At 37.4% G+C, this 12354-nt stretch overlaps 1 protein-coding gene across 2 annotated transcripts in view; it reads left to right on the top strand.

Moving 5' to 3' along the window:
• The window catches only part of LOC108714124 (probable C-mannosyltransferase DPY19L3), a 29792-nt gene extending 18103 nt beyond the window's left edge, over positions 1–11689 (top strand). For both annotated transcript variants that reach the window (XM_018258037.2, XM_018258036.2), the window contains exons 12-19: positions 1783–1941; positions 3700–3810; positions 5139–5250; positions 7208–7264; positions 7695–7777; positions 8249–8381; positions 9499–9657; positions 11190–11689. In XM_018258037.2, the coding sequence (XP_018113526.1) occupies positions 1783–1941; positions 3700–3810; positions 5139–5250; positions 7208–7264; positions 7695–7777; positions 8249–8381; positions 9499–9657; positions 11190–11360 (985 nt within the window). In that variant the 3' untranslated portion in view covers positions 11361–11689. The remainder of the gene's footprint in view (positions 1–1782; positions 1942–3699; positions 3811–5138; positions 5251–7207; positions 7265–7694; positions 7778–8248; positions 8382–9498; positions 9658–11189) is intronic.
• The last annotated feature ends 665 nt before the right edge of the window (positions 11690–12354 follow it).

Below are 12354 nucleotides of genomic sequence, written 5' to 3'. Positions count from 1 at the left end.
GCACAACTGCTACCAGTACACTGGGGTTGCCAATTTATTTCCCAGTAAATAAAATTGCAATCTATTTTCCCCACAATGGGGAAAAATCTGTAAAATAACACACTGACCTGGGGTTACAGATACCCTGTACCACCCAAGGCATGCATAATATAGTAACTTTATTGAGGTTACTTTGCTGCACTTCTCAACATCCCATGAAGAACAGGCATTAAGGAGACTTTTTTTACAGGACAACTGAACTGGCTAGGCAGAAAAGTGTGAAATAAATGTGGAAAGTTTATTAGTTATAATTAGTGTCAGGGAAAGAAAATGCAAACCTCTAAAGCTGGATTCAAAATGGAATCCCACTGACTTTGCCATGGAACCACTTGATTCATAAATCATGCTACTTCATTTAAACAATGACACCATGGTTCTTTATGACACGTAGTATGTCAGTGTGCCTGGTCAGCCTGCAGTTTATGTTGCACTGTGAACTCAATCATTCTGTAATATACACTTTACACACCTCTGCCTTTACATTTACTTTAATTATGATGTAGAGAGACAGTGATATTCTGAGACAATTTGCAGTTGGTTTTCATTTTTTATTATCTGAGATTTTTCGAGTTATTTACCTTTTCATTGAGCAGTTCTTCAGTTTGCTGGGTCCAAATTACCCTAACAAGCATACATTTTTTTTGATTAAGAGACTGTGATATAAATAGGAGAGGGTCTGAATAGACACGTGTAATAAAAAGTAGCAATAACAATAAATGTGTGGCCTTCCAGAGCATTTGTTTTTTAGATGGGGCCAATGACCCCCATTTCAAGCTGGATAGAGTCATAAAAGGAAGGCGAAAAATTAAAAAACTATAAAAATGAGAATTGCAGGCCAAATTAAAAATTGCTTAGAATTAGCCATTACATTAATTGCTAGGAATTAGCTGTTACATTAAAAGTTAACTTACAGGTGAACCACCCATTTAAGAGCTAGAGACATGAAAGCCATGTGAGATGTTGTGAAGTGGAGGAAGTAGCAATCCATAGCCATATTATTGCTTTATTTAAAGTGGCACCAATATGCAATAGCATAAAACTGCACAAAATGATGAGTGAATGATCAGTGAAACATTACATTATATCAGATTTCTTGTACGAGCTTTGATTCAGCTAGCTTTATTAACTTGACTAAGTAATCTAGCTCAGAATACAGTCAGATATAATGGCAACATTGCTACGGGGGAGAATTTCAGATTAGTTGTATTCCATTTTCTGTAAAGGTGCAGCAAAGTATATGGCCAAAGGCTTTATGCAAAAAATTTTTTTTATTTATTTGCATGCCTGAGTGTATTATTATGAGCAGGCCCGGACTGGCAATCTGTGGGTTCTGGCAAATGCCAGAGGGGCTGCTTTAAGGTGCCATAGAAAGTCAGTATTCAGTGGGCTGGTGGTGGCTGTTTGGGCCTCTGTGTGGGCTGAGTGGGCCTCTATGTACCTGAAATGCCAGGGCCTATTTTAATTATCAGTCCAGGCCTGATTATGAGCCAGATCTGTTTCACTATTGATCTCCTGGGGAGTAGAAAATTCTGTAAAAACTGTGCATCCAAAGGCAATAACATCTGAAAGAAATCTCTCTTAGACATGTGGTACATGTGCATTAATCAGCAAAATCATACACAAGAATTAGGATTTCAGATTACATAACGGGTGTGTACTGTATAATGTCTTATTTAGCCAAATGTGCCTGTTAAATTTAAAGCCATGGACTAACTTAAATGGTGTTGTTCTCTGTACCTGTAGGGACTTTGATGCCAGCCTCTACTTGTGTGAAGAAGCTTTCCGCCAACTCCCGTTTGATACTTTTCACAGATTTTCTGATACACTTTTGCTTTATCCTTATCTTTGTGTCCTCTTTATCTTGACCATGGCTGCCTTAGCTACTACTTTTAACAATCTCAGGTAATGTGCTGTTTACATTTTAACTCGAAATAAGCGAGTCGCTATTTTTAATCTCATATTTAAAACCCTTGCATTAACAGTGAAGGCTGCTCCAGACAACTGACTTCCCTTTGGAAATTAATTGTCTCTTAAAGGAGAACTATGGCTAGAAATGCCATGTATTATAAACTGAACTAATTGAACCAGCTTGAAGGACAACTAACGCCTAATTTAAGAATTAGGTTACAAATGTTGTACATTATGTTTTGGGATTCTGTACCAGCCCAAGGCAATCATAGCCCTTTACAAGGGAAGTTCTGTGCCTCCAAAAAAGCCCCAGTAGCTCCCCATCTTTATGCTGATTCACTGCACATGCTCTGTGCTGTAACTAATACAGATAATTGCTTCACGGCAGCACAGAAACCAGTACAACTAGCATCAGAATTTAATAATCAGCCTTGTAGCATCAGTTTATATTACAGGCCAACGGCATTTTCTGCTTGATAATTTGCAATGACCCCTAAACTCAACAGCTGCTCAGAGCCCAATGAGCATGTGAGTATCGCAGACACTTAACAAGATGCTGACCCCCTGTGACAAGTTTGATGTACTGGATCATTGCTGCTATTGAAAACTGAAACTTTAGGCTGGTGCAATAAGTTCATTATATAAACTATGCCATTTTTAGCCATATTCATTTGTAGGGTTTAGTTATCCTTTAAAGGTTCATCATCTCTATAGTAGTAATGATCCAGGCCTTCAAAGTTGTCATAGGAGTTTTCCATCTTGGATTTTGTGAGGAGTGTCTGGGACACACGCACATGCTCAGTGTGATTTGAGCAGCTGTTGTGAAGCTAAGCTTTGGGGGGGGGGGTAGTTGCAAATCATCAAGCAGAACTTGAGTTTTGCCAGTAATATAAGCTGATGCTATAGGGTTGATTATCAAGTTAATCATGCTAAGTGTGCTGGTTTCTGAGCTGAAATGTATCAATAATTGGAATTACTTATAGGGATGTACCGAATCAGTTCGGCCTTTTTTAGCAGGATTCAGATTTGTCTGAATCCTTCTGCCTGGTCGAACCGAATCCTAATTTGCATATACAATTTAGGGACGGGGAGGGAAATCACGTGACTTTTAGTCACAAAACAAGTAAGTTAAAAAAATTTCCCACCCCTAATTTGCATATGCAAATTAGGATTCGGTTCGGTATTCGGACAAAACTTTCACGAAGGAATCCAAAATAGTGGATTCGGTGCATCCCTAATTATTTACTAATCAGAAATTATGACATTGATATGAAATATATTCTGTATGTTGTGCATCGGTCCCTAAGCTCAGTAAGTGACAGCAGCACAGAGCATGTGCAGTGAATCAGCAAAAAAAAGATGGGGAGCTACTGGGGCATCTTTGGAGACTCAGATCTTTACTGCTATGGGCTGTGGTTGCCTTGGGCTGTTATAGAAACCCATAATGTACAACATTTCTTCCCTACATCTCTACTTTAGTCCTCCTTTAATTTCCTCATCATTCCCACAAACATCATTTTGTATGTATTTGTTGTCGGATTTCTCAATCATAACCCGGTTACACATTCATTTTGAATTTTGCAAATACATCCAACTGAGTCGCATAGACAAATGTACACTTGATTGCTCTATGTGTTTGCTAATCTTGTGTACCATTTGAATGCTTCTGAATTACTGTAACCACGTAAGCGCTTGTTTTTCTAATAACTTGTTTATGTAATGCATTCCCTCTGCTGTCTGTCTCTTTACTAGTTCATCAAATACAGAGAAAGAGAAAAAGAAGCAAATCTATGTGAAACCAGATGTTGCCTACAATTTAATGCATACTATTTTGTTTGGGTGTTTGGCTCTCAGCACAATGAGGTATAATATACAATTTTTTTATTTTAAATTCATTTTATTTCATGAATGGTTAGAGAAGAGGGAGATGAATTGACCCTTTTTTCATTTTTTTGTTCTGCAGCTGTTGAATTTGAACTTTAAAAGATATATCAATCCAAAATACAATTTTGCCTAGTGAAAAAATGCAAAGCAACTTAACTCCAATATACTGTATGTTAATTACAAATTTTCTATAATTTATTTTGATTATCTGTCCCTTTCAAGAGACAAAACCAGTGCAGGAAGGACACAGATACTGTTTCCAGTTTTGAGTTTATTACTTATAACCAAAGGTTGCTTAGAATAAGGAAAAAGTGTATATTTGGCTTCACATGCCCTTTAAACTGCTATCTGTCTATAAGAGTGACTGATTTACAAACATGTATCTGGCATTTTCAATGGGACCTCCATATAACCTGTTTTTTGCATAATGAAAGAAAATGTAATTCTAAGCAATGTTCCAATATACATTAACTAAATATTTTCAATTGTTTTAAAGTTATGTATTCGTGTAGTATAATAAGTCAGACATAACTAGAAGTGCACAGAATAGTGAGGCACAATGCTTTCAATGACAATTACTTAAAAATACTTTAAAACCATTGACAGTCAATTCTTAATGTGTATTGGAAAGTTGCATAGAATTCAGATTTCTTTCATTATGCAAAATTAATGTTTAATTTCAAGTGTTAGAGGGGCAAAGTAAAAAAAGGGATATAATAAAACCAACAAGAATAGAAAGAGAATCACACAAACACCAAATATGTTGCAGGTGGGGAACTCCCCTTTTCTTTATTGTGACTACCTGTGCATCAATGTTTCGGGGGGGGATTAACCCTCCCTTGGTCAGGGAAACCAAAACATTTTTGGGCCTGTGTTGTGCTATCTGGGTCTCAGTGTACTAAAATGCCATGGCCAGTCTGTTTTTTGACTTAATAATAATAATAATGATGATAAAAGAACTACAGATTTGCCTCATGTGGCATTTTCATGTTTTTTTAGACTTTCTAAAATCTCCTTTAAGGTTCAGCATATACAGTCCCTAAGTATCTTCATATGAGGCAATGAAAGATAAAACAATATAAGTTGAAATCAATACATATCTGGCAAAGCTGTTTAACATTCATTATAAAGGGTGTTGTTTTCTGATTTATTGTTAGAAAATTGTTGTTAAACATTAGAAAATGATGCTTGAGGCCAATGCTACTTAATAGGGAAGAAAGATAAATATACGGGAAGGCAAGTATTTTTTCCCAGAAAGGGTGGTAACCCTTCAGCTAGTGATTTCTAATTGGTACATATACTTGCAGGATGAAGTATCTTTGGACATCACATATGTGTGTGTTTGCATCATTTGGACTGTTCAGTATAGAAGTCTGGGGAATGCTTTTGAAATGCTTCCGCCTATATACAGCACAGAGGGTGAGTTTTTTTCCCGATATGTTTACATTTTAGGAAATCTTTCTTGTTTTTTCCTGACGCATCAACTGCTATCTGCTAAATTACATGCTCATTAAAGGAATCAGAAAGGACTTCAAATTTGAAAAAAACTCTCATGTTTTGGGATCTACCGTGTTAAATAATATCTATGGCACGTTCATTTTGGTTGGTCGATGTTGTTTTTAAAGTAACAGTATGTAACTAAGGGTGTTAATTATTAACAATAGCTCAGTAAAACACTACTGGGGATTTCAGATCTAGCAATTTATTTTCTGTGCTGTTCCAGCACAAAAAATAATTTTGTTGTGGTCGCGGTTTGCATGGAGTTCAAGGACAGCTTAGTAGCAGAGGACTATCACCCCCCGAAGCAGAATGCCATTTAATTTCTCAAAGCAGTTAAACACATTCTCATAAATGTGTTTGGATCATTTAAAACTTTCATGACTGTCAGGAAAAGTTGATAAACAATATTGAACTGCTATGAATACTTTATGATCCCCCAGTTTTATGTCAGGATTCTGCAGTTTGATAAATTAGCCCCTATTCATCGGTTATCTGCTTTCTTGCCAATGTAGGTGGTTTGAAGCCTTTAAGGTCTCAAGTAGCATGTAGAACTCCACTCCACATTTGATTCCTACTCTGTATCTTTTAATCTGGTCACTAGATGGCACTACTGAAGAGCTTTCATTTACAGGGAAAAGTACACATGCTTTTATTAACAGATTCAATGCCCTTAAATTATACCAAATAATACCCCTACCGCAAAAAAATCCAATTGAGTTTATTTAATGTTTAAATAATTTTTCGCAGAATTAAGTTCTGCTTAAAGGCCCTTATCTGGAAGGTTCCAACCATTCTGGATAATAGATCCTATACTTGTATTATATTGTTCAACTATCTTAACAGGGGAGCATGAATATGTCCAATAGCACTGGAGACTGATAGGTCAGTAAATGCCCTCAGTAAGGGTGACACAGTGAAAATTATCTAGGAAGCAGAAGAGAGAAGATGCGGGTGCAGCAGAGCAAGCCAGCAACTACATATACAGGTATAGGATCCCTTATCCGGAAACCCGATATCCAGAAAGCTCCAAATTACGGAATGGCTGTCTCCCATAGACTCCATTTTATCCAAATAATCCAAATTTTTAAAAATGATTTCCTTTTTCTCTGTAATAATAAAACAGTCGCTTGTACTTGATCCAAATTAAGATATAATGAATCCTTATTGGAAGCAAAACCAGCCTATTGGGTTTATTTAATTTTTAAATTAATTTATAGTAGACTTAAGGCATGAAGACCCAAATTACGGAAAGATCTATTATCCAGAAAACACCAGGTCCCGAGCATTCTGGATAACAGGTCCCATACCTGTATATGTACAGACGCATTATTGCTTATGTTATCCCCTTTAAACAGAATATAAGGTAGGATGAGTATTCTGATGCTGATCACTGTTGTGTTGTGGGGAGAAACTGTGCAGCACCAGTGCTAAGCTAAAGAGTAATTAATAAATGTGCATTTTAGTATATTAAAGGAGAAGGAAAGCTTCAATACAAAGGGAGGGGCGCAAAATGTAAGGGCACCCCCAAGGATTGTAATGACTTACATGATACCCTCCTCCTTTTAGCACAAAACTGCACTGGCCTGGGGCACTTGCAAGTGAGACATTATCTTCCTTTTTTCATCACATGGGGGTGCAAGCGCAGGAGAGTTTAACTGATAAGCCGGCCTTTTCACTCTACTGCGCATGCATCGACTGCTGGATTTTGAAGAAAGAAGAAAGGAAGAAGAGGATCGCCCTTGGATTGGAGCTTTCCTTCTCCTTTAAAAGAAATTAAAAGTGTGGTGACCAAACCCAAGTTTCTTAGTTAACATGCACGTTCTCATGCTGAAGTGGTACATATGATTCAAGCAAAGGAAAAATCTTTGTTTTTCAGGCCAACATTGTGAGATATTCTGTGTCTATCACTGTTATCATTTATCTGATCTTAAAGGTAAGTCATTTCCTTCCTGGTGACTTTTTGGCCTCAATTGAATAGACTGTTATAGATTGGACCTCATGCCGTCTGTGTATTGAAACCCCTTTAATGCCTTTAAGTATTTATTATCATTTGTAATGTCTATACCCCTGTTTGTGTTTATTGTTTGTAAAGCATTGTGTATCTTTGTGGTGCATAAAGGCACTGTGTATGTAATTAAACTTTTCATTTTGTGAGTAAAAACAGGCTCCATTCGTGCAATCCTTGAAAAAGCACTCTGTGCAAATTATATTGTAAACATTGTCTAATTAGCAGTATCACATTGCTAAGTACAATATTCACTCTTTTATCCACATCTTGAAATTGGTTTGATAAAACTGTACCATATGTTGTTCAATTAATCCCACTGTATGTGTTTGAGAATGAAATGATTACTTTGTTTCAGTTCTGTCCAAGGATAATGGAAGAGCTCTCTGAATTGCGAGAATTTTATGATCCTGATACCGTGCAGTTAATGAACTGGATCAAGTAAGTATGGAATCATTTCATAAGATGACTCTAAGTTGTGTATCATACTTCTAAGGGTTAGTTCACACGAGGAGATTCGGGGAGATTTTGTCGCCTGGCGTCTAATCGCCTCTTCTTCTTGGCGCCAATCTCCCCCCGAACTGCCTCCGCATGTCTTCCCATCCGCTATAATGAAAAGTCGCCTGCGCTTAAGCACACGCAGCGCTTTGTTTTCCGCAGTCGCCCTAACCCTTAGAAACGGAATGAAACTTGGGTCACAGAATTAATTTGAGGTTTGGAATTCTGGCTGCAAATTTACACAGAAAAAAAGCCACAAAATAGAATAAATAGCAAATAGCATTTATACAATTTGGGGCATATTTATCAAAGCTAAATAATTTTTTTTCTCAGGTTTTTATGGTTGTCTTTATTCAGAGATGATATTGTCATTTTTGAAGGTCTTCTGGATTTTTAACCTTGTATATTTTTAAGGCAGAACACCCCAAAGAATGCAGTATTTGCTGGGAGTATGCAGTTGCTAGCTGGAGTGAAACTTTGTACTGGGAGAGTTCTAACCAATCACCCACATTATGAGGACAAGACACTCAGAGAAAGGACAAAACAGGTAGGCAAACCTTTTTACTTCATTGAAGTTAATAGCCTCCAGCATTATGCACAATTCAATACAGTTCCAATAGGACAGCTGTGCAGATACACTTTGTTGTGCATATGCTGAACTAGTAGCCATGATGCCTATGATTACGTATCGTTGGATACAAAACACGTTAGGACGTGTAACTTTTAGCAACATGGAATAAAGAGTGCGTGTTCATTCATTGATTGTGTTTTCGCCTAAAGCTACGGGTTCGGGGCACGGCACTCGGGCCAACTATCGGATTTGGTAAATGCGCTATTGGCTGACTTCATTATAAAAATTGCCAGTTTGAATTGAAAAATCTCAAAGTGTCGGACCTGGGATTTTTACACCCAGGTCACTTCTCCCATCGTGTGAGCTATAGTTCCACATTGACTTCTGTGGCTATTTTAAGAGTGCAGAGAATGGTTCTGTACTGCTGATATGCTAATGAAGTTGTAGGAAGGATTAGAGCCGGCTACATTTCAGTTTTTTGTGTACTTTTTTGTTACCCATCTTTCTACTCGGGCCTCTCCTATGGATATTCCAGTCTACTATTCAAATCAATGTTAGGTTGCTATGGTAATTTGGAACCCAGCAACCAGGTGGCAGAAATTGCAAACTGGAGAGCTGCTGAATAAAAAGCTAAATAACTCAAAAACCACAAATAATAAAAAATTAAAACCAATTGCAAATTGTCTCAGAATATCACTCTTTATGCCATGCTTAACGTTAACTCATTGTTGAACAACCCCTTTAAGGTGAAACATTTTACAACATATTGAGCCTCGTTTGCAAATTTAGCTCATGGTGAAAATTGCCCTTTTTGTATGCAGACCACCCTATTTTTCCCCTGTGTGTAGCATTATTTCCCTGAATTCCAGCATCATTTGGAGAATGGGGACAACATCACTTCCAGAACTCCAATGCATGTAATAATGATAGCATTAATGCTTGATTTCCTTGCAAAAGTCAGTAGCAGCTATTTGCAGCACGTTTAAACCTTTTTATTACATAACCCTAATTGAATCTGTAAATCAAAAATGTGTGGAACAGACTTTGTATTCAGGCTGATTTCTTATCTCAAAATGTGCTTTATCATTATCAGGTATACCAGGTATATGCAAAGAGGTCTCCTGAAGATGTGCACAGCATACTGAAGTCATTTGGAACAAATTATGCAATATTAGAGGACAGCATATGCTATGAAAGACGACATGGTAGAGGCTGCAGGCTGCGGGATCTACTGGATATTGATAATGGACATGTACGTAATCAGTGACATTGTTTAGGCCGTTGCACCCAGTTCTCTCAATAGGCAATGGTATTATAGCAAGCACAAAGTTCCAACACTAAGGGGCAAATTCATCAAGGGTCGAATTTCAAGGGGTTAAATCCCTCGAAATTCGACTGGGGAATAGAATCGAATAGGCAATTCGGGCGAATTTACGCGCTGGCGAATAGTCGAATTGGCGAATATTCGCCAGGCGAATAGGCGCTCGATCGAATATTCGCTCGAAGGATTTTCATTCGATCGAATGCCTTTTTATTTGATCAAAACCTTGGAAAACAAGCCTATGGGACTTTCCCATAGGCTTTTAAAGCAATTCGGTAGGTTTTAGGTGGCGAAGTAGGCAGTCAAAGTATTTTTAAAAGAGACAGTGCTTCGACTATCGAATGGGCAAATAGTCGCAGCGTTTTTGCGCTCGATCCAGTACTTCGACTATCGAATGGGCGAATAGTCGCAGCGTTTTTGCGCTTGATCTATTCGAATCATTCTACGCCAATTCGATAGTCGAGGAGCACAAAAAACTACTCGAAATTCGAAGTTTTTTTACTTCGAATCCTTCACTCGAAGTTAGTGAATCGGCCCCTAAGGGGGTTATTTACTAAACTCTGAATGCTAAAATCACGAAGAATGTGTGGTGGTTTTTTTTTTTAATAAAATCGGACTTTTCAAAGATCAGGAATTTTTCGGAATTTATTAAACCCAGATGATAGAAAAGTCAGAATCAGAAAATCTGGCATCTCAGACCTGTCGAGGTTGCATATAAGTCAATGGGAGAAGTCCCAATGATTTTTTTGATGTACTCTGGGTTAGGTGCAATATCCCTGAGTTTTCGGGCAAAAATCTGCGTTTTCGGGTGTAAAAATCTGAAAAAAATCGGATGAAAAATATGATTTTTTTTCCCGCAAAGCAAATTTTCGGGAAGATGTAATAAATAAGCATAAAAAACCTGAGCAGATTTGATCAGAGTTTGTAGCAGAAAATATTGAGATAAATTCGGACTTTGATAAATAACCCCCTTGGGGCAGATTTATCAAGGGTCGAATTCAAAATTCGAATTTTCTAGTTTTTTTTTATGGTCAAAACTGTCAACTTCGATTAGGGAGTTATTCAAATTTCATTCGAGTTTTTTAAAAATTAGATTTTCGAGATTTATCATACTCTAGCCCTTTTCAAATTTGACTATTCACCACCTAAAACCTGCCAAATTGATGTTTAAGTCAATGGGAGAGGTCCAGGGATCAATTTTCCTGACATTCAATTCTAATCGCTTTTTTCTAATCCAACTAGAATCTGATTCCAGTTTTCGGGTCGATTACATTCATCCGAGATCACAAGATTGCATTTTTTTAATAAATTTTGATTGGTCAGAAATTTCGAATTTATGGGAGTATAGGGGAGTTTTAAAAACTCACATGAATTTGAAATTCGACCTTTGATAAATGTGCCTCCCATATCTGTCTGCGTGTTTGTGTATATATAGATATATTCATTTATTTATTTCTTCCCAGATAATGGATGGTCCTGGAGACAATGACCCTGATTTGCAGCATGCGCCCTCTCCCCGTTTTTGTGATGAAATAAAGAAAGACCTGCCTTCCTACTCCAAATATTTCACCAGAGTGTTTAAGAATAAAACGTTTCATGTGTACAGATTAGCACGGAAAAGTGCACTGAAATAGCTGCTTCCTGTTCTGGACTATTTGGCCAGTGTTTCCCCGTAAAATTCAGTGAGGCATTAATTGTTTACTTGTATCGTTATAGACTCAGAGCCAATAACCAGTGACACATCTGTGACAGTATTATTCTTCTGTATTGTGCTAAGATCGGAGTATTTTATTGTGCTTTTTTCGTGCCGTTTTTGAATACAAATCTAATTGCTTTGGGGTAGGGATGCACCGAATCCACTTTTTGGCATTCGGCCGAATCCTTGGCGAAAGATTTGGCCGAATACAAATTCCTAATTTGCATATGCAAATGAGGGCAGAAAACGACAACATTTTAAAAAATTCTTCTTTTGTGACGAGAAGTCACGTGATTTCCCTACCCGCCCCTAATTTAATATGCAAATTCAGATTCGGTTCGGCCAGGCACAAGGATTCGGCCGAATCCGAATCATGCTTAAAAAGGCCGAATCCCGAACCGAATCCTGGATTCCGTGCATCCCTACTTTGGGGAGCAGAATTGACCAGTACTACATATAGTTACACTGCCAGCAATTTCTTAATCTTTGGATTGTTTGCAAAGATAACTGTACTCCGTTTATAGAAATATTTTGTAATATGTGTGTGACTTTTCGTTACACATTACCATATTTCCTTCCTATATAATGTGCCAAATGTGGGGGCGGAGTTTGACTCTGGTTCTTATTTAACAGGGATGTTGGAACTTTCTTACTGCTGTGAAAGAGTAGAACCCAACTGTCGTGCCTACTGTCATGCTGCAAGTGATTACTGTGCCAGTTTAAGGCAATATATATTATATTTTACACTCATAAGTATACAGCGAGGCTGGTGATTCATAGAAACTGGTGGTAAGATGATCAAAAATGATCACAAGTAATTTTTAAAATGTGTTTGATTTTTTCTTTTTTGTATTTTTTTTTTTTTTTTTTTATGCCTGTGGCCGATTGAACAAATACATGCACTGTGTTTATAAACTATACTGCTACCTTCA

Source organism: Xenopus laevis, chromosome 4L (assembly GCF_017654675.1).
Source record: "Xenopus laevis strain J_2021 chromosome 4L, Xenopus_laevis_v10.1, whole genome shotgun sequence".
Classification (NCBI taxonomy): Eukaryota; Metazoa; Chordata; class Amphibia; order Anura; family Pipidae; genus Xenopus; species Xenopus laevis.
This window is presented reverse-complemented; position numbering and strand designations above follow the sequence as displayed.